The sequence below is a fragment of the Lissotriton vulgaris genome, chromosome 7 (genome assembly GCF_964263255.1).
Source record: "Lissotriton vulgaris chromosome 7, aLisVul1.2, whole genome shotgun sequence".
NCBI classification, from domain to species: Eukaryota; Metazoa; Chordata; class Amphibia; order Caudata; family Salamandridae; genus Lissotriton; species Lissotriton vulgaris.
The window spans coordinates 830,520,669-830,541,942 of NC_141695.1; the positions used below are offsets into that span (position 1 = coordinate 830,520,669).

A 21,274-nucleotide genomic window follows, 5' to 3' on the forward strand; every position below is an offset into this window, starting at 1 on the left:
AGCACTTGAAGGGAGGCAGAAAGGATGTTCCCCAGAGAGAGTCTAAGCCTACGAGCGGCCCCCGCGAAGCGGGGGCCGCGAGGCGTGGCGAAGTGGCCAGACAGCAACAACACAGGAACAGCGCTTCTTTGCAGGAAGGGTCCCAAGGCTCACTCACTCCACACAGATTTTAAAGAGGAGGAGGAGGGGGCGGGAAGAGCACCAGCTGCGGCCGATCCACGCCGCTAGGAATGCTGGTCCTCGCAGTCCCGCCTCTACCCCTGTTGACCAGATGACAGCTTGCAAGGGGCGCGTTGGTGCTCAAAGCACTTGAAGGGAGGCAGAAAGGATGTTCCCCAGAGAGAGTCTAAGCCTACGAGCGGCCCCCGCGAAGCGGGGGCCGCGAGGCGTGGCGAAGTGGCCAGACAGCAACAACACAGGAACAGCGCTTCTTTGCAGGAAGGGTCCCAAGGCTCACTCACTCCACACAGATTTTAAAGAGGAGGAGGAGGGGGCGGGAAGAGCACCAGCTGCGGCCGATCCACGCCGCTAGGAATGCTGGTCCTCGCAGTCCCGCCTCTACCCCTGTTGACCAGATGACAGCTTGCAAGGGGCGCGTTGGTGCTCAAAGCACTTGAAGGGAGGCAGAAAGGATGTTCCATAGAGAGAGTCTAAGCCTACGAGCGGCTCCCGCGAAGTGGGGGCCGCGAGGCGTGGCGAAGTGGCCAGACAGCAACAACACAGGAACAGCGCTTCTTTGCAGGAAGGGTGAGTGCTTTGGGGGTGAGTGCTTGTATTGTCAACGCTCCGTCCATCATTTCCTTTGATTTTTCTTTGTTCGCCATAAGTTGGCAGGGTATGCTATGACGTGAGTCCCTTGCTCACTTTGCCACTGGATTCAAGCAAGACGGGCTGAAGAAGGCTGAAATGCCAGAAACCGGTCCTCGGTACCTTGTTTCCAGTCCAGGGAAGGCATGGCTTGGCAGTTCGGGCTGGACTGTTCCAATGAGGCACAGGGTCAGACTGATTTGCATATGGCCATGTCTGAACTGGGGTGGCAGAGTGGGCTAAAGAACAGTGATGGATTAAACCCAGATCAGTAGACTGGGGGTGAGTGCTTGTATTGTCAACGCTCCGTCCATCATTTCCTTTGGGTTTTCTTTGTTCGCCATAAGTTGGCAGGGTATGCTCAGGCGTGAGTCCCTTGCTCACTTTGCCTCTGGATTCAAGCAAGCCGGGCTGAAGAAGGCTGAAATGCCAGAAACCGGTCCTCAGTAGCTTGCTTCCGGTCCAGGGAAGGCATGGCTTGGCAGTTCGGGCTGGACTGTTCCCATTAGGCACAGGGTCAGACTGATTTGCATATGGCCATGTCTGAACTGGGGTGGCAGAGTGGGCTAAAGAACGGTGATGGATTAAACCCAGATCAGTTGAATGGGGCTGAATGCTTGTATTGTCAACGCTCCGTCCATCATTTCCTTTGGTTTTTCTTTGTTCGCCATAAGTTGGCAGGGTATGCTCAGACGTGAGTCCCTTGCTCACTGTGCCACTGGATTCAAGCAAGCCGGGCTGAAGAAGGCTGAAATGCCAGAAACCGGTCCTCTTTAGCTTGTTTCCGGTCCAGGGAAGGCATGTCTTGGCAGTTCGGGCTGGACTGTTCCCATGAGGCACAGGGTCAGACTGATTTGCATATGGCCATGTCTGAACTGGGATGGCAGAGTGGGCTAAAGAACGGTGATGGATTAAACCCATATCAGTTGACTGGGGGTGAGTACTTGTATTGTCAACGCTCCGTCCATCATTTCCTTTGGTTTTTCCAAGATCAATACAATCCTAGCATAGCTATAACACAAAGTCCCTTTCAGCATCCCCCTCCTGCGCCTGCGCATTGCCTCCAGCATTTGTGTGGTGCGAGGGGTTTCCAGCAGGAGTGCTATATGAATCTTGCACCAGCAGAGATGCTGATGTACTCAGTAGCACTTGGAATAGCCTGCTAAGCCTCGTACATTACAAGTTAACAAAACCACTGTGGAATTCTGATCACTTGTCAATGAGGACATAATATTCCAATCAGGAGTAGCCCCCCAAGCCATAACAATGTACTACATACACACCTTTTGAGCCCTCTCATGTGCATAGCATATAACGGTCTACTACTTAGTAGAAATTAATGGTTCCCCTTGTGAACAAGCAATACAAAACAACAATAAATCCAAACTCCCACTCCTCAACCAGAACGCCAACAGGTGGCCAGCCATTGGCACGTAAATACAATAATATTAATACAGGTGAAGTGTCTGTAGCAGAGGGTCGGTGTAGCTGGAGGGGAGGGAGTAGATCTAGCAGCAGCGGTGGGCCCAGACAGTGACCATCGCCTCCTGTGGCCTGACCCTAAGAGTCAATCCAGTTGCTGCGCACTGCCAATATTAAAATGTGTCTGCCCGACCACCCATACTTTGGCCAAACCTATTCAAAGCATGTCACAGCAGGTCCTCAGCCATTTTAGGGGTGACAGCAGGGCTGCCACCCAGCACAGCTGCAAACTGGGAGTCAGACATTAACAGTGAGTCGTCTCGCTGACTCTCTGCCTCTAAGCCCGAGGCCGAGGGAGAGGGAGAGGGGACTGATGTTTGCTTCTCCATGTCTTTCACTGCCCGGGCCCTTTCCTTTGGCACTTGCTCTTTGGTGGGTCCTCGCAGTCGGCATCTGGAATGTGCTCTACCCTGTCGTTGAGTTTGCCATGGAGGGGAGGAGCCGGAGTTGTCCCCCTGTGCGGGTGCAAGTCTCTTTTGCTCGAGCCATGCCAAAGCCTCGCCCAGCGTCGCACAGAAAGTGGCAGAGCAGTCATGTTGCACCTTGAGGGTGGCGGGAACCTGCAAGGCGTATTTTATGGTATGATCGCACAGGCACTTTTGCAACCCGAGGAAGGAAGACCTACTTCTCTGGGCCTCCAGGGTGTGGTTAGGGTAAATATGCACCAGGGTGTTCTCAAAGGTCCACGGGCCTCTTGCTGTCATCAGCTGTAGTATATGGTCTCTGTCCCTATAATTGAATAGGCGCACCTCCACCGTACAAGGCGGGGCACCTGGGTGAAGTGGTCTCCCCGGGACCCTGTGAGCTCTTTCCACTGAAAATAATGTGGATTGTTTTCCCTGCAATAACAAATTGACAAACCAGTCCTCCAAGTAGAGTTCCATGTTAGGGCCTTCTGTTTGCTCAGGGAGGCCCGCTGTGCTCACTTTGTTGCACCATGATCTCCCCTCCTGGTCTTCAATTCGGCTTTGTAGGTATTCCACCTCTTCCTACACGGCGCAGAGGCTTTTGCCATAGACTATAACTGTGGGTATAGGGTTAGTTAGCATGTATTCAGATTCTGCAACCCGGTCCTTAAATTTCTAGTGATCTGCCCGAAGGAGGCCTTCTTTGATACAGAGAGAGTCTAGTTTAGCCTCTAAAGTAGATATGATAATGGCCAGGACTGCTGCAAGGATTTTGTCGAATTTGCTGGAGTGATCCGTCAGTGTGGTGGCCAGTTTTTTATCTGCCGGGTCACCAACCTTTGGACACTCTTCAGACCCCTGCATGCCACTGAGAGTCTTGTCAGACTTGATCTTCACCATTGTAGAGGAGGAGGCATGACCTGGTGCTGCGAGATCTATGTAGTTGTACGCCTAGAGTGTACGAGGAGAACAGCAAAAAATTCAGCCTGTACTACTGAAGGCCAAGAATAAAGTAGGGGGCCAATGCAGCATTAATAACATCTATTGGGGCACTCTGTGCTCCTCTCCCCATACCTGCCAGACCGCTGACTGCAGTAAGGCGGCGTGCTGTTATGTTCCTTGTTCAGGGTCAGCGGACATGAAAAAAAAGGGCAGGAAACAAGGGCAATTTGAGTTGTTATGGAGGTGTGCAGTAAGAGGAGTTACTGGACTTCATAATCAGGCTCATACAGTGCATGATACAGTAGCAAACAGTCAAAGTGTCCCAATAACAAGTCCCCACTCGGTCAGGAATAGCTGGTGCTGTAGAAGCTGCACTCATTGCTATTTTTTGCTTTGGCCCTATCCTCATTCATTTGGGCTGGAGGCGGCACGCGGCTGCGCATGTCGGGCTGACCCCCACACCCTCTGTAGTTCCTGGAACAGGGCTGCAATTGATTCAGATGCTCCGTCCATCACCACCCCCTTTTGTACCGCTTTTGCCCACCATAAGTGTGGCAGGGTATGCTCAGACGTGAGTCCCTTGCTCGCTTTGCCACTGGATTCAAGCAAGCCGGGCTGAAGACGGCTGGAGTACCAGAAACCGGTCCTCGGAAGCTTGTTTCTGGTCCAGGGAAGACATGGCTTGGCAGTTCGGGCTGGACTGTTCCCATGAGGCACAGGGTCAGACTGATTTGCATATAGCCATGTCTGAACTGGGGTGGCAGAGTGGGCTAAAGAACAAAGATGGATTAAACCCAGATCTTTTGACTGGGTGCGAGTGTTTGATTGATTCAGATGCTCCGTCCATCATCACCCCCTTTTGTACCACTTTTGGCCGCCATAAGTATGGCAGAGTATGCTCAGACGTGAGTCCCTTGCTCACTTTGCCACTGGATTCAAGCAAGCCGGGCTGAAGACGGCTGGAATGCCAGAAACCGGTCCTCGGAAGCTGGTTTCCGGTCCAGGGAAGACATGGCTTTGCAGTTCGGGCTGGACTGTTCCCATGAGGCACAGGGTCAGACTGTTTTGCATATAGCCATGTCTGAACTGGGGTGGCAGAGTGGGCTAAAGAGCGGTGATGGATTAAACCCAGATCTTTTGACTGGGTGTGAGTGTTTGATTGATTCAGATGCTCCGTCCATCACCACCCTCTTTTGTACCGCTTTGGGCTGCCATAAGTGTGGCAGGGTATGCTCAGACGTGAGTCCCTTGCTCACTTTGCCACTGGATTCAAGCAAGCCGGGCTGAAGACGGCTGTAATGCAAGAAACGGGTCCTCGGAAGCTTGTTTCCGGTCCAGGGAAGACATGGCTTGGCAGTTGGGGCTGGACTGTTCCCATGAGGCACAGGGTCAGACTGATTTGCATATAGCCATGTCTGAACTGGGGTGGCAGAGTGGGCTAAAGAACGGTGATGGATTAAACCCAGATCTTTTGACTGGGTGTGAGTGTTTGATTGATTCAGAGGCTCCGTCCATCACCACCCACTTTTGTACCGCTTTGGGCCGCCATAAGTGTGGCAGGGTATGCTCAGACGTGAGTCCCTTGCTCACTTTGCCACTGGATTCAAGCAAGCCGGGCTGAAGACGGCTGGAATGCCAGAAACGGGTCCTCAGAAGCTTGTTTCCGATCCAGGGAAGACATGGCTTGGCAGTTCGGGCTGGACTGTTCCCATGAGGCACAGGGTCAGACTGATTTGCATGTAGCCATGTCTGAACTGGGGTGGCAGAGTGGGCTAAAGAACGGTGATGGATTAAACCCAGATCTTTTGACTGGGTGCGAGTGTTTGATTGATTCAGATGCTCCGTCCATCACCATCCCCTTTTGTACCGCTTTTGGCCGCCATAAGTGTGGCAGGGTATGCTCAGACGTGAGTCCCTTGCTCACTTTGCGACTGGGTTCAAGCAAGCCGTGCTGAAGACGGCTGGAATGCCAGAAACCGGTCCTCGGAAGCTTGTTTCCGGTCCAGGGAAGACATGGCTTGGCAGTTCAGGCTGGACTGTTCCCATGAGGCACAGGGTCAGACTGATTTGCATATAGCCATGTCTGAACTGGGGGGGCAGAGTAGGCTACAGAATGATGATGGATTAAACCCAGATCTTTTGACTGGGTGTGAGTGTTTGATTGATTCAGATGCTCCGTCCATCACCACCCCGTTTTGTACCGCTTTTGGCCGCCATAAGTATGGCAGGGTATGCTCAGACGTGAGTCCCTTGCTCACTTTGCCACTGGATTCAAGCAAGCCGGGCTGAAGACGGCTGGAATGCCAGAAACCAGTCCTCAGAAGCTTGTTTCTGGTCCAGGGAAGACATGGCTTTGCAGTTCGGGCGGGACTGTTCCCATGAGGCACAGGGTCAGACTGATTTGCATATAGCCATGTCTGAACTGGGGTGGCAGATTGGGCTAAGGAACGGTGATGGATTAAACCCAGATCTTTTGATGGGTGTGAGTGTTTGATTGATTCAGATGCTCCGTCCATCACCACCCTCTTTTGTACTGCTTTGGGCTGCCATAAGTGTGGCAGGGTATGCTCAGACGTGAGTCCCTTGCTCACTTTGCCACTGGATTCAAGCAAGCCGGGCTGAAGACGGCTGGAATGCCAGAAACGGGTCCTCGGAAGCTTGTTTCCGGTCCAGGGAAGACATGGCTTGGCAGTTCGGGCTGGACTGTTCCCATGAGGCACAGGGTCAGACTGATTTGCATATAGCCATGTCTGAACTGGGGTGGCAGAGTGGGCTAAAAAACGGTGATGGATTAAGCCCAGATCTTTTGACTGGGTGTGAGTGTTTGATTGATTCAGATGCTCCGTCCATCACCACCCACTTTTGTACCGCTTTGGGCCGCCATAAGTGTGGCAGGGTATGCTCAGACGTGAGTCCCTTGCTCACTTTGCCACTGGATTCAAGCAAGCCGGGCTGAAGACGGCTGGAATGCCAGAAACGGGTCCTCGGAAGCTTGTTTCCGGTCCAGGGAAGACATGGCTTGGCAGTTCGGGCTCGACTGTTCCCATGAGGCACGGGGTCAGACTGATTTGCATGTAGCCATGTCTGAACTGGGGTGGCAGAGTGGGCTAAAGAACGGTGATGGATTAAACCCAGATCTTTTGACTGGGTGTGAGTGTTTGATTGATTCAGATGCTCCGTCCATCACCACCCCTTTTTGTACCGCTTTTGGCTGCCATAAGTGTGGCAGGGTATGCTCAGACGTGAGTCCCTTGCTCACTTTGCCACTGGATTCAAGCAAGCCGGGCTGAAGATGGCTGGAATGCCAGAAACCGGTCTTCAGAAGCTTGTTTCCGGTCCAGGGAAGACATGGCTTGGCAGTTCGGGCTGGACTGTTCCCATGAGGCTCAGGGTCAGACTGATTTGCATGTAGCCATGTCTGAACTGGGGTGGCAGAGTGGGCTAAAGAATGGTGATGGATTAAACCCAGATCTTTTGACTGGGTGCGAGTGTTTGATTGATTCAGATGCTCCATCTATCACCATCCCCTTTTGTACCGCTTTTGGCCGCCATAAGTGTGGCAGGGTATGCTCAGACGTGAGTCCCTTGCTCACTTTGCCACTGGATTCAAGCAAGCCAGGCTGAAGACGGCTGGAATGCCAGAAACCGGTCCTTGGAAGCTTGTTTCCGGTCCAGGGAAGACATGGCTTGGCAGTTCGGGCTGTACTGTTCCCATGAGGCACAGGGTCAGACTGATTTGCATATAGCCATGTCTGAACTGGGGTGGCAGAGTGGGCCAATGAACGGTGATGGATTAAACCCAGATCTTTTGACTGGGTGTGAGTGTTTGATTAATTCAGATGCTCCGTCCATCACCACCCCCTTTTGTTCCGGTTTCTTGCAGAACAGTATGGCTCAAGAGTCTTCACATGGCGACCGAGCTTTGGTCGTGATTAGAACAGAACAGTATCAGTATGTCACACATAATAGTACTTAAAAATATACAGAGCTATAACTAGCAGTTAATAGCAGATGTTTTTCACCAAAGGTTTTGGAGAGAGTGAGACATAAAAAGACAAGAACAGGGAAGCTTGATTTGTCAATTATGTTTCTCGGAAGCCCGAGGTGAAAGTGAAACTATTCCCATCCCGGTATTCACATTTCTACAATTTTATGTTGCCCGATCCTCTGCTCTTGATTTCAGGATCGATGCAGGGGGTGAGAAGTGATTAGGGACTAGTAGAGGCTCCGCCTGCCCCAATCCACTGCCCTTTGATATACCTGGTGTTCTGTTACTAACCGCTACACCCTCTTGAGCCACTCAAAAATTAAAAACAAACATGTGGCAATTCTGACTGCCACCCATGCACCAACCTCATCCTCAGCGTTAACCCTCTATTCCCTCAACCAGTGGTCGAAGTGGGAAACAAAAGTAGGGGAACTGTGGGTGGGGAATCAGGGGGCGGGAATAACCGAAGATTGAATCAGTGGGCGGAGTCAGGGGTGTGGCTAGAAATAGCACACCATACCAATTTTTAGTACGTTTTGCATTTCACTGACCAGTTACAGCTTTTAACGTTATTTAATTAAAACAATGGATAAACATGTTTATTTGAGGTTTAATTCAGGAAAAAGCAAACACTCATAGGGAATACAGGTTTATGTAAAGCGTGTGAAATATAAGCAGGAACAACATGTTACCTTAATGCTTTTACTCTCATTGTTCAGAAATCCATGATTCATTTTTGTCTCAAACATTGAGGTCATGAATTCGGGCTACTCCTGTACACATGTCTTAAGCAGGGCTCAGAAGAGAAAGGGACTCTTCAGGAGAATCTAGACTCACGGAAACCCACAAAGGCTCCTTCATATTCATATCAGCCAGCTAGCTGCTCAATCATAATATAGCAAAAAGAACAACTGGTGGACAGAATGCAGAACAATATCATACATTTACCCCAGTACAGAGATCTGGGCCTAAATCCATTGTTTCTTTGCTCACCATGCCATTCCAGTTTGCAGCCAGCCATATGCAAATCAGTCATTTTCCTGCACCCAATGGGAAAAGTCCAGCCCGAACTGCCAGGCCAGTTCCTCCCTGGACTGGAATCAAGCATCCTAGGACCGGTTTTGGGCTTTCAGCTCTCATCAGCCAGGATAACTTGATTCTAGTGGCATGGAGAGCACGGGACTCATGTCTGAGCATACCTGTCCCACTTGGGGTGACAAATGCAAAAAGAATAATTGATGCCAGAATGCAGAACATCATAGCCTCCTGCTACCTACATCCACACAACAAATAAAAATAAAATCCCTAGTCTTCCACCACCACCCTGTGGATATAAACCACCTGCCGCAAATTGAAGAAAAATACTGCAATGCCTGTTCTCATGCCACTCACACTCCACCTTGTTTGCCTTCCCTTCATGCCTCAAAGCAGCACTCTTTGTGCTCACAAGAGCAGAGTTGGTGATGTGATGACATCGGCCACTTGTAAGTGCAGTATGCATTGACAGAGTGAATCATGAGTGTCCTAATCTGACAGGGAATTTGGTGGCCGGCACAGGCATTCCACAGACCATGTTTTCACGCCTCCCTCAGTTTGGGAGGGACCTGGGAGAGGCGGTAAGACAGCAGTCAGGACCACCAGCGGCCATTCCAGCACCGTGCTCGAGTGGAGTCTCTCCACAGACTAGGCACTTCACGTTGAGATTTAACTTTTGTTTTCCATTGTTGTTAAAAGTATATAACAACAGTTACCGTTCCCCTTCGAAATTCTGAGATCCTCTGGAGCACCAGTGGTCTCTTACCTTTCACCCAGACAGTATGGCTGCTAAAAGCAATATAAGGAAATACTGGTTGATTTCACACCCACAATTACCTATTCCTGAAGCATTTACTCACTTATAAGGAGTTTTGTAAATTTTAATGCTAGAATCGCTGCCAATTCACCATCCCCCAAAAGTTGTTGGAATCTCTGATATTGTTAATTCAGGAAGTGTGAAATTAACACCCTAGCATCAAGAGCTCTGGTAATGACGTCCTTAGTGTTATTAATAAGGACATGCAGAGTAAGGCAGACCCAAAGTATGAACTACACTGCATAAGAGTCACACTCAACATATACTAAAGTAACAGAGTGCTGGCGGCTGCAAAAGTTGGCGAGGCAGGCCCGGGAGAAAAAACTGGTCTACTTAATAAAATTTCTTGGTGCTGTGGTGTTTGGGAGTTTCTAGCTATAAAGAAAGTGAGACACACAGTGCAAGATATTCGCCAGATAGTTGTTTCTATATCGAATTCATTGTAGTCTATTTAGAGAAAGAGGACATAAACCTCACATGCACAAGGCCACAAGCCTTCAGACCTTTAGATAAATCAAAGGCTAAGGATGGAAAAGACTCAAGATCTGGGAACCCTGGATAAAGCCATTCTATGTTTGGTGTCTCTACATTGACTTTTTTTCTTCCACTTGCTTAAACTATTAAAATTTGGTTTCTGCCTTTTGAACTCTGCTAAGACAGCCCTCTTTTGTGTTTTAAAGTCTATCACTTCTGCTCATCACAGCAATCTTTCCTCCAATTGTATCATCCTTGATCATTCCCCTGCCAACTACCCTATTGTATGACAGACACCACACTAGCCTCCTTTAACACCAAAGACAAGACTCTTGAATACTTCTTTTCTTACCTCTCCAACTGTTCCTTTTCAGCCCCCCAGTGGTCTTCGCTCTTGGCCTCTCGCCACCAACCCCTCCCCAGTTCAATGTCCTCTCTCTAGGGTACTGCCCTCAGTGACATAATATATTTTAGTTTATCTTATCATATGTGAGCTGGTGACAGCCAACACGTTTGGGAAGATTAGCTACAGTGAATGGTTTGGGGTAGTAGGTAAAGTGGGGCTCAGACAGGTAACTGGTAGCTATAACTATGGTAATTAGTAAATGTGAGGTGCCTCCAGGACAGGGGAAGACCCAAAACCCACGAATCAGTGAGGAGCTAAAAGCCCATCCCTCAGTATGAACAAACAGAAACCTGGGCACACAAATAAATATCAACAGTTAATACAGTTTGGGAAGATGGAAACAAGCTCTTTGTATTGGTATTCAGTTTCCATTTTTAGGATTTCCCAAATTACAAAGTAAGCACTGGATTTGTGAGTGTTAATTCACAGTTTGTTACTTGTATCTACTGTTGGATTCCTCAGCCAACACACGTTTTGCTCTGGCATGTTTGCCTGTGTGCTTTTTCAAGACCAAATGTTATATGTCCCCTAAAGTTAATTGGTCTTAAGGTAGAAAATAAAGCTGTTTCTGGTTCTGTAAGATTTACTGGGAGGCGCACTACACAGGGAGTGTCATACAGCGCATAGCATTGCTACTGTGCACACATTGCAGAAGGTAAATGATCTCCCAAATACGTTGCTTTTTGTTATTTCAGTTTTGGGAATCTAATTGAATGATTGTACAGAACCAGATAGACCCTTTTAGAACCAAATACCAACAGATTGCGCTTGTTTCTGCCTTTTTGAAAGGACATACATACATATTTGATGTGGTGAGGTAACCCTACAGGGAAAAATCTATCACCTTTTTAAAAGAGTATGATAAAGACCTGGCATAATTAGTGCAGTTCCACTATACAAGGTAATAATAAGATCTCTGATCCAGATGAAAGGAAAAATATATTTTCTTTCCCTTCATACCCACCTGCCCTTTAGTCTTGAATCTTTGTTTGCCTCACTGCCTCCAGGCATTGTTTAGTCCGCCACTCTCTGATTCTGAAATCCTTGAAAAGTGAAATTATTTAAGCCTCTGGCTCATGCTCCCCACTCTCCTCTGCTCCATCCCCTTTTATCCAGATACCTGGTCTCCCTGCCCTGCCACAAGAATCCCAGCACTATTGTGATGTTTGGCTTTTTGACAATCTTATGACTTCTTCAGTGATGTAACATTGAGTGCAGCACCAACACTCGGAAAATTGTTCCAGCGCTACAGGCTTGGGTGCCTTTCTTTGACATTTTCATGCTTTCTGACCAGGGTGCCTTCGTGTGATGTTTCCATGATTTCTGTCCTGGGGGCCTTTGTGTAACGTTTCCATGCTTCATTGTCTGAGTATTTATGTGTGAGATTTCCATGCTTTCTGGCATGGATGCTTATGTGTGACATTTCCACGGTTTATGGCTTGGAATGGATGCTTATGTGTGACACACACATTTTTATGGTTTATTGCATGGGTGCTTATGTGTGGCATTTCCATGGTTTATCGCATGGGTGCTTATGTGTGACATTTCCATGCTTTCTGGTGTGGGTACCTTTGTGTGACGTTTCCATGCTTCCTTGTCTGAGGACTAATGTGTGAGATGAGATTTCCATGCTTTCTGGCCTGGGTGCTTATGTCAGGGCATCATTTACGATTTACTTTGCTTTGAAAGTTAATACAGCTAAATATGTAATGAAAAATGTGATGTGCACCATTGGATTTTCTTTTTACAAAATGTTCTTGAGGGGAGAATTCCACCCCATGCAACACCTCTAGCAGTCATTAAGCTTGCTGCGCTCGCTTGCTACACACCGTAAGGGGGCTGGTCTAACAACGTGCCAGGGTTGCTGTGGGTTCCCAGTCTGGCCTGGAGACGGTGTGTTGATTAATCAATAATTTTTGAGAATCACAGTGTGTAACTAGGTCTGCACACTGCCACCTCACCCTGCTTTTGTTGTAATACCAGAAGCAAAAACTTAAAAGTGAGGCAAACTTTAAAGACTTTGTGTGTCTTTCGAGTGAATGCTGCAGGGCTGCCAGGGGTATGATTTGGAAAAGGCATGAATTTAGGTGGGCACAGTAGGATCCATTTGGATTGTCCATGTAGTGAGTCATGGATGTTAATATATGTGCAGATGCAGAAATGTCTTTGGTGCTACCTGCAAATAAATATTATTTGTGCATGTTACTTAGATGAATTGACATCACACTTCGCATATGGCTAGCGTGTTTTCTTTCACTTTGCTTCCCTAGAATATCACACAGTGGACAGAAGAAGATTTCAAGATACTTCACAAAATTTAAGCCCAAGATTGACGAGGAGCCTGCTAGCAAACTTGCTAAAAAAGATCATGCACTTCGAGTGCATGAAGGGAACAAGGAAGATGAAGTGTGAGAGAAGGCACTAGATGAGAGTGACACCACTACTAGCAGCAGCGTTATCATCACCCCTACAGAAGAAAAGACACAAGGTAGTCCTCTTAGAGATGAGCAGCATCATGCTGTGGAGATTGCTGTAGAGATAGAGGAAACTCCAAGCACTAGCAACTAGTCTGACATATTATCACTGAAACCACATTCAGACAGAGTTTTTAGGAAAGGCATTCTTCCTAAAGGTTGGAAACATGACCCAAAAATATATTTCCAACGCAAGCATCCATGGTTAATTGTTAAAGGCCTTAACCTTGGCTGTTCTGTGTGTCGCCAAGTCTGTGATCTTGGTGCTGAGAAATCCAGGGGAATGACATTGTCCAAAGAATGGACTGAGTCTACTGTGAAGGCATATGGCACCAATATAGAACAGCAGCAGAAGTCATTGAGGAAAAAGATTGAAGAACATGCACTAAGCAAGGCTCATGTTGCAACCTTAAAAATCTTAGAAAACGCTAAGAGAGATCCTTCATTGCAAGTACCTACAAAAGCGCAATCTGTACAAATGTCAGCAACAGCCAGAATATTCTGTGTAGCTTATAAGGAAGCAAAGCGAAACAGGCCAGCGTATGGTTTTGAAATGGAGATAGACTGCCGCCAGTTGAATGGACTAGATATGGGTCGAATTTTGCACTCCAATGTAGCTTGCTCAAACATACAACGCCACATATCCTCAGAAATGAAGAGGAAGATATTTGCCAAAATTATTGAGCTTTCCCCAAAAGTAAGTGTTTTACTAGAGGAAGCTATTATCTTAAATAGGAAAAGTTCTTTAATTGTGTACATGCAAATGCAGCTACCTGGCATGGACTCCCCAGCTAATAAGTTTGTTGACCTCATTGAGCTGAGTGATTTGTCAGCTGATGGCATAGTAAACAGTTTACTGTCTGCATTAAAAAAAGATCCAGTTAATATAAGTGAGGACTTTCTCTCCAAATGCCTGGTTTCAGTTGCCTGTGATGGAGCTTCAGTGATGTTTGGCCGGCACAGTGGTGCTGTAAAGAGGTTACAAGAAAAAATCTCTTCCAATATTATAGCATGGCACTGCTCAGCACATTGCCTGGAGCTTGCCGTTCATAATGTCATGAGAGATATTGGTGCTACAAATCATTTCGAAAACATACTTGATAAGCTATATTCTCTATTTTCCACCTCTGTTAAAAACCATTTGGAGCTTAAGGAATGTGCTGAAGCGCTTGACGTTCAGCTTTGCAGAATAGGTAGAGTGTTAGCTACTCGTTGGGTTGCATCAAGCTTCAGAACAGTGGAGGCTATTTGAAATGCTTATCCTGCTCTCTACAAGCACTTTACTAGTGCAGCTGATGATGGTTCCCATGACAGTGCCACACGAAATATGTACACAGGCCAAAGAAGGTGGTTATCATCTATACAGTTTGTTGCTAATCTTGGCCTCATGTATGATACTCTTCAGGAGTTATCTGAGTTATCACTCGAATTACAGAAACGTGATTCTACAATCATTGATTCTCATTGGGCTATTTACCAGCAAATAGCAGTGTTTGAGGCAATGGAAGACAGGCAAGGCAACCATTTCTCACTATGTAAAAAGGCCATGGAAAAAAACATATTCCAAGGTGTGGTGCTGCATAAAGGAAAGACCACTGACAAAATCATTGAACAGGGTCAGTTTTTTCGTAGCCTTGCTGAAAATCCAAGAGATTGTTTGTTGTCTACAGGAGGAACTAATTCTGCTGACAAAAAGGCTGAGTATGATACACTGATTAGCGAAGTGAAAGTTTTATACAAATAGTACTGGCCTGATGAGCTACCAGTTCTTTATGGTGAAAGTGATATTGGGTCTCTGTGTAAAAGATTCAACTTTGCCAGCCAAGAAACCATACATGCTTACAGAGAGTATAAGGAACCTGGAGGAAAAGAAATTAAAAGGCAGTTCAAGGAACTGTTGATGGTCTTACACACTATTGATATCAGTACTGCAGAATGTGAGCGTGGTTTTCTCAAATGAATCTTATATGCACATACACAAGATCATCATTTGTGACTGAAACAATATCTTCTTTAATGTTTTTAAATCTTGTTGGTCCACCATTTAGGAGATTCAACTCATTCCCCTATGTTAAGTCCTGGCTTGCAAAAGGACGAAGATCAGCTGATGACACTAGGAGTAAAGCCAGGAAAGAGGAGGACTTGGAATGCACAAGCAATTTTACTGTTTCTGTTTTTTTCTAGAACAATAGATGTAGCCCTTTCCAGCAGACAAAATGTGTGTTGTTATAATGTTTTGGAAAAGTTAGTCTTTACTGTGTCAGGATATTTAGTTGTTCTAGTTTATATAGGTTATTTATTTGCATTTATACCACTTTGTTGACAGTGTCAATTTATTCAATATTTTGTTATATTTATGTCTCTTCCTTGTTTGGATGTTATATTTATTGTTCTATTTAATATATTTTATTTATTTTGTTTTTATAAGACTTAACTTGCTTTTTTGTTTTTCATTTTAGAACATGTATTTATTTGTATTTATATATTTTATTTTTAGTTATTTTGTCTTTATATAATTACATTTTGTATGGCACTATGCCTGGTTATTTTGCACTAATAGGTAGATACGGTCAAATTTAAACTGCCCAGCCACTACCTATTCCTTTGGCCTAGGTATACCTCAAGGACGTTTTGGTGAGATCACATTTTTCTTTGCTTTATCTTGAGATACAAATCTTTCATTAAAAAGTCATATTTTGAACATATGCCTCTAATCTCTATGTTGCCTGTGTCTCACAGAACTTCATAGTTCCAAGGTTTTTTAAACTATTCTGAATGTCTAATAAATGCACATATAGCTCCAGGGGAGTAAGATATAGTAACAAGCCCAATTGGTAATCATGCTTTTTTTGATTGTTTCACTAAAGCAGTCGCTTCAACGCAATACTCCACTATACTGATTACCCATTCGGCCACTGGAAGTGACAGTGGCTGACTCATTCAAGCGTATTGCATGATTTTATTCAGTTTATCTGTTTGGACTAGTGTTTTCACAACATTTTGTTTTATTTTGTCACATAACTTAAGCTATGTCAAAGTTGTACCTTTGAACTCATAGACTCTGTTAAAAATGGCATGCCCTACCCAGTATTGTCCTTTCCCCAAATCAGCACACAGAGCACTGAAAATGTCCCTTTTCAATGCATTAGTTGTTTTAGCTAATTTATTCCAAAATTGTGCTTTAAATGCACATTTGATTTAATCGTTATCAAAATGGTTCACAGGGAACCTCCTATCAAAACCTTACTATGAGGAAGGCTCCCTTTCTGAAATTCAGATCAGGTATTATATTTGACTTTTAGCAGTGCCACTTGAAGATGTGGGTGGAGCTAATAGAGCATGTGGTTGGAGCCAGTGGAGGGAGTGGGTGGAGCCAGAAAAAAAGTGGTTATGGCCTCCGTCAAACATTTGAACACCTGCACTTCATATTTTACAAATTAAGCACTGCTAGCAAAATCACATGACTTGTTACACTCGTGCCCTCCTCAGAACTGGCCAATTAGAGGCGCTCACTTATTTTGAAGTTTCAACATTTCTTACTGGCTACCCAGCCCACTTGAGGGAGGCAATGAGATGAAGTTGCAATGGAGAAAGCTAGAAGCCGGTGTCACCTCTGGTTTAAGATCCTGAACTGTGAGACAACCATAATAGCCAAACGAATAACTTTGCAATTACCACTGACGTGTTTGATGTTGAACAACAACACTTTAATCTCACGTTCTCGTGTGCAAGACTCTGCCTGGCAACACCATGCAGCAGTAGCCCTGTTTGCTTTCCTCTTAGCTCTCATGACAAATGTGTTGTAATCTTTCTTGACTACGGGTCATTATATGCAGCATTTTTATACATGTCGGCTGATGAGTGCCCCCATCTTGAGGACAGGCGTCAAAGGCTTACAACGTAGTAGTGCTAAAGGAGTTATAGAAAGCAACAACAGACAATTGGTTTTGATATGTGATATATAAATCATCAATATATTATTATTTGCATTGCCACATTCACTGGACGGGGTGAAGGCAGGGCCACGCTGAGGCAGTGGTGGACATGGTTTTAGAATGGAGACGAGAATGATGAGTGGTTTGTTGCACTCGGGGCTCCCACACCTCTGATTGCAGCACATTGTCTTAAATAACTGAGGAGACATCAGTCGCCTGTCCTCTCTGCAGCTGGAGATGCCTGTGGGTCGTGGTTCGACATTAGCTCCAGGTGTGTGTCATCGTTGGTCAGCTTGTTCTGGGCCACTGGTGTCAGTACTAGGTCCATCCGGGAAAACTCAGAGGCTCCGAGGAAGGTGACAACTGACAGCGAAGGAGACCCTTCCTCGCCACCCGGCCGCTTACGCCGCAGTCTCCTCCAGGATATTTTAAGCTCCCTCTGGACCTGGTGGAATCGGTAAAGTGGGGGTTAAGATAAAAAATTGAAATCACATTTTCTTTTGAACTGCATGACATGATCAAATATTACCATTTCGTTACAATGTTCACTGTCCTGTGTATTTTTTAAACCACGCCCCTCATTTTCAGAAGACACCATTAAAGTAACACTTGTTTATTGATAAACTGTGCGATTACTTAAAATCATTACAGTGTATAAAAATGCAGTTTGATTCAGATAAAATACAGTAAAATGCAGTAAAATACACCCCCCCCTGCTCGACCTACACCGGTCAGGGACCATTGGTGCAGCTATGTGGTCTCGATACTGACTGTGTGCACTTGTACTGTACATTATTAATACTAAAAGGAATTAAAATGTTTAGAGTCATCATGATGCCGTGCTTTACTGGAGTCTAGAAGGCGTGTAAAAGTTCGACATCCTCAGTTGCACTGTGGGCTTTATTGGTCCCTGAGTCGGCCCCAGCTTTTCGGCGACTCCCTGTGTTATCTGTGGATTACCAACTTTAGGGCGGCGGGTCACAGGGTTCTTCGGGATGGTGTCCTTTAGTTGATTTTCGAATGCCATTTTAACTTGATGAATGAACTTGCCTATCCTGGCTAATAAACATGTTGTGGTTTCTGAGAAACACCAATCCGAGGCCTCTCTGCAAGTTCTGAGACCCAGGATACGTAGTGCCGGACGTAGCAATCGATGTCGGTCACTGGCCAGCTTAGGGCAGCAACATAGCAAGTGAAGCCAGGATTCTCTGCGATAATGGCAAAGTCGGCAGGCAGTGGCTCCGTCTGAGCGTGCCCAACGTGGTTTAAAGTCCATTATCCTGAGGGCCAAGAGGCGCATAGACAGAATTTTTTGTCTTGCTACGGTTGTTAGTGAGTCTTGTAAGTATGGCTGGGGTTTACCAGGAATGTAGGACTTGTCCAGGGCCAACTTTAGCGGGTTGGGCCGGAGCGAGGAGAGGTCTAGCTCAAAGGAAATAGACTGGACTTGGCGCTTGATGGCTTTTGCCCAGGCGGAATATGGGATTTCGTGTAAGTGCAGATTCCGCCCCTCGATTTTCAGAAGGTCAATGGCTAGTTCCACCTTGGCTTGCCATGGGGAGCCTTCTTCCCCAAAGATGATTTTTAGCGAGTGCTTCAAGGTGTTTTCAGGCGACTTCAGAACTCTGATGTAGTATTTTAGCAGTTCCCCCAGTAGTACCAGTTCAGGATGTTTCAGGCCCATTTCCAGTCTCACCCTGCTATTCCACGCCTGTTTGGGGGCTCGTAGCACCAACTTATAAGCTTTCACCTGTGCCGCTTGGACCACTTTCTCAAAAGCCCCTGGATAGGCTATATGGCCGTACGTGATGGCGGGGATCAGTTTAGCCCTAAGTACTGTCAGCATCGGATCTGCAGAGGGACTGGCCAGGACGTGGCTTAGACGTCTTAGAGATGTAATTATTTTATCAAGTTTTGGTTTAAGCGTCTTCAGATGTTTGAGCGCCGTGGCCCTCTCTGATACCCATGTGCCCAGGTAGTTGTAGGATGGGACCGTGGTGATGCGGTGTTCCCCCAAGGACCATGAAGCTTTTGTTTTGTGTGGATGTTTACCAAAGATTATTATCTTAGTCTTGCTCACATTGATGAGTAGCTTGTTCTCCTTGTTATACGTGGCGAGACTGTTTAAGGCTCTTTGGAGGCCTACCCTGGTGTGGTCCATAATTACTGTGTCATCTGCATACTGGAGCGTGCCCAGAACCAGCTTCCCCAGTCTGGGTGGTGCTAGGTTTGCATCTTTCAGGGCTTGCCCCATGTCTGCAGTGTACAAGTTGAAAAGCAGGGGGGCCAGGACACACCCCTGCTTTAATCCAGAGTTAGTGGCAATTCTTGTGGTTGCAGATGTGGCGCTTAGTTTCACCTGAACCCAGGTTCCCTCGTAAAGTGCTTTTATGGCCTTTAGAAGATCTCTGGGGATCCCCCAGGACTCTAGTTTTGCCCAGAGCCGACTTCTGTTCACGCGGTCAAAGGCCGTTGAATAATCGATAAAGCAACAGAACAGGGGCAGCTTATTCCGCATGTTGGCCTTCTTAGCGAGGTACGAAAGCGCTATGATGTTATCCTGCGTAGAACAGTTAGCTCTGAAGCCAGTCTGTGAGGGCGGGAGTATGCCGTTCTTATCTACCCAAGTTTCCAGGTCCTTAAGTAGGAGGCGGGCATAGACCTTAGCTTCAATGTCAAGGAGGGCTATCAGTCTGTAATTAGCCGGGTTAGAGTGGTCACCTTTTTTATGTATAGGAAAGAGGATTGAACCTTTCCAGGAAGATGGCAGAGTTGCGGTTGCAAATGCGTGGTTAAATAGAGGAGTAAGTTTGGAAGCGAAGAATGCAGGATCTTTCTTAAAAACCTGTGCGGGGATCCCGTTAGGTCCAGGGGCACCATCGGTTCTGATGGCTTTGATGAGCTTTACAATCGCCGCCTCCGAGAATTTTCCAGATCGAGTTGGACTTAATTCTTCATTCGGGGCACTTTCGGAGCTGATGGTAGCTGCCGCCGCCTTGGACCAGCCGGATATGCAGTGAGACATCCGCTTTGGCTCACAGGTGTACAGCCCCTTTGCATACTGTTCCCATACTTTTCCTCCAACACTGTTAACCTTGTGTACGCCTCCTGATGACAAGCTGTTGATGTAGCGCCAGAGCTTGCTATTATCTTTGCCTTTGATTATGGAAAACACTGTCAACCAGTTCTGATCGGTCCGTTTTCTTTTCAAATCCCAAATGTTCTTTTTGTACTTAGCTCGCAAAACAGCAATGGGGGGCCCCCCTGGCGGGTAGATACCTTTCTTATTTGCTCTCACTGCCTTGTTAAGCGCCTGCTTGGCCAGCTTAAGACTGTGGGATTTTTGGTAGCCTGGGATAACATTTTTTTGACCGCTTCTTGATTGGTGAATGTTGCCCAGGTGCTTCAATAAGTCATTGATCAGAGTTTCCCATAGATGTGTTATACTGTCTTGTGGGCTTGGTACAGTCACCCAATTGGCTACGAATGCGTTAAGTCTGTGGCTAAGATTGGTCGACCATTTTATTTGTTTGAGGACTAAATGGTGTTCTTCGTCTGTGGTCATACCAATTGTGGCGTAGGGGTCCGCCTGTTCTCGTGTCAGGTTGAATGTGACACGGAGGGGCCTATGGTCGCTTTCGGCTCTGTCGTCCACAGTAAAGTTGCGAAGTTTGTTGGCCAGTCCTGCATTGATGAAGATGTAGTCTATAGTGGAGACGTTCCTGAAGGTTGGGTGGGCGGACCATGCGCAGTTGCGCGTTTTTTGTATCCCGTGGGTGGATTTCAAGTTGTAATTTGCTAAAAGTTCAATCAGTTGAGCTGACTTCCTGCTAGGTGTAGTCATGGGTAGCAGGTCCAGGCCTCTCAGGTTAAAGTCACCAACTATGATTACATCGTGGTGCAAGCGGCTTAATAATAGATCTTCCAGGGCGGTGGTAAATGATTCCAAGCCGTGTGGGGAATGAAGTTTTGCAGGGTTGAGATAGCAGTTGATTAATAAAAGCGGGCGGGTTGTTTTATCCGCTCTCAGTCCTTCTATTGAGATAGCTTGTAGGTCAGGTGGCTCCAGAGATAGTTCTTTTACGTTAAATTTGCAGGCGTGGCTTACAAAGATTGACAGACCCCCTGACGGGCGTCCAAAGATCGTCCTTTTGGTTGCTGATTTAAAGTATTCATGGAAGCCAGCAATTGGTGAGGTGGACCTCGCCCAGGTCTCCTGGATACATAATATGTCCCCCTGTGCGAGATAGTCATGGGTGGCAGTAGCCCTGTGGATGTTATTTAACCCTGCAATGTTCCATGAGATGATGCTAAGGTTACGATCCAGGCCTGTTGATGGGCATGCGCAAATGATGTTTTCATATGAGTGGGAGGGGTTAGGAGCCCCGTCTCCATGTGTCCTCTGGGGGGGCCAGTCCCTGCTGAGGTCGCTGGACGAAGCGCTGTTTTTCTTTGAGCAAGATTTTTATTTTTAGCGGGGATCTAGGCCTCCCAGATTTCACTCCCC

The 21,274-nt window shown here is 46.6% G+C and overlaps 1 protein-coding gene across 4 annotated transcripts in view; it reads right to left on the bottom strand.

The window, feature by feature from the left end:
- Positions 1 to 16,558: 16,558 nt before the first annotated feature.
- The window catches only part of LOC147702493 (glucagon-like peptide 1 receptor), a 461,965-nt gene continuing 457,249 nt past the window's right edge, over positions 16,559 to 21,274 (bottom strand). For all 4 annotated transcript variants that reach the window (XM_086928799.1, XM_086928795.1, XM_086928798.1 and 1 more), the window contains one exon: positions 16,559 to 17,212. In XM_086928799.1, coding sequence (XP_086784925.1) covers positions 16,976 to 17,212 — 237 coding nt within the window. In that variant the 3' untranslated portion in view covers positions 16,559 to 16,975. The remainder of the gene's footprint in view (positions 17,213 to 21,274) is intronic.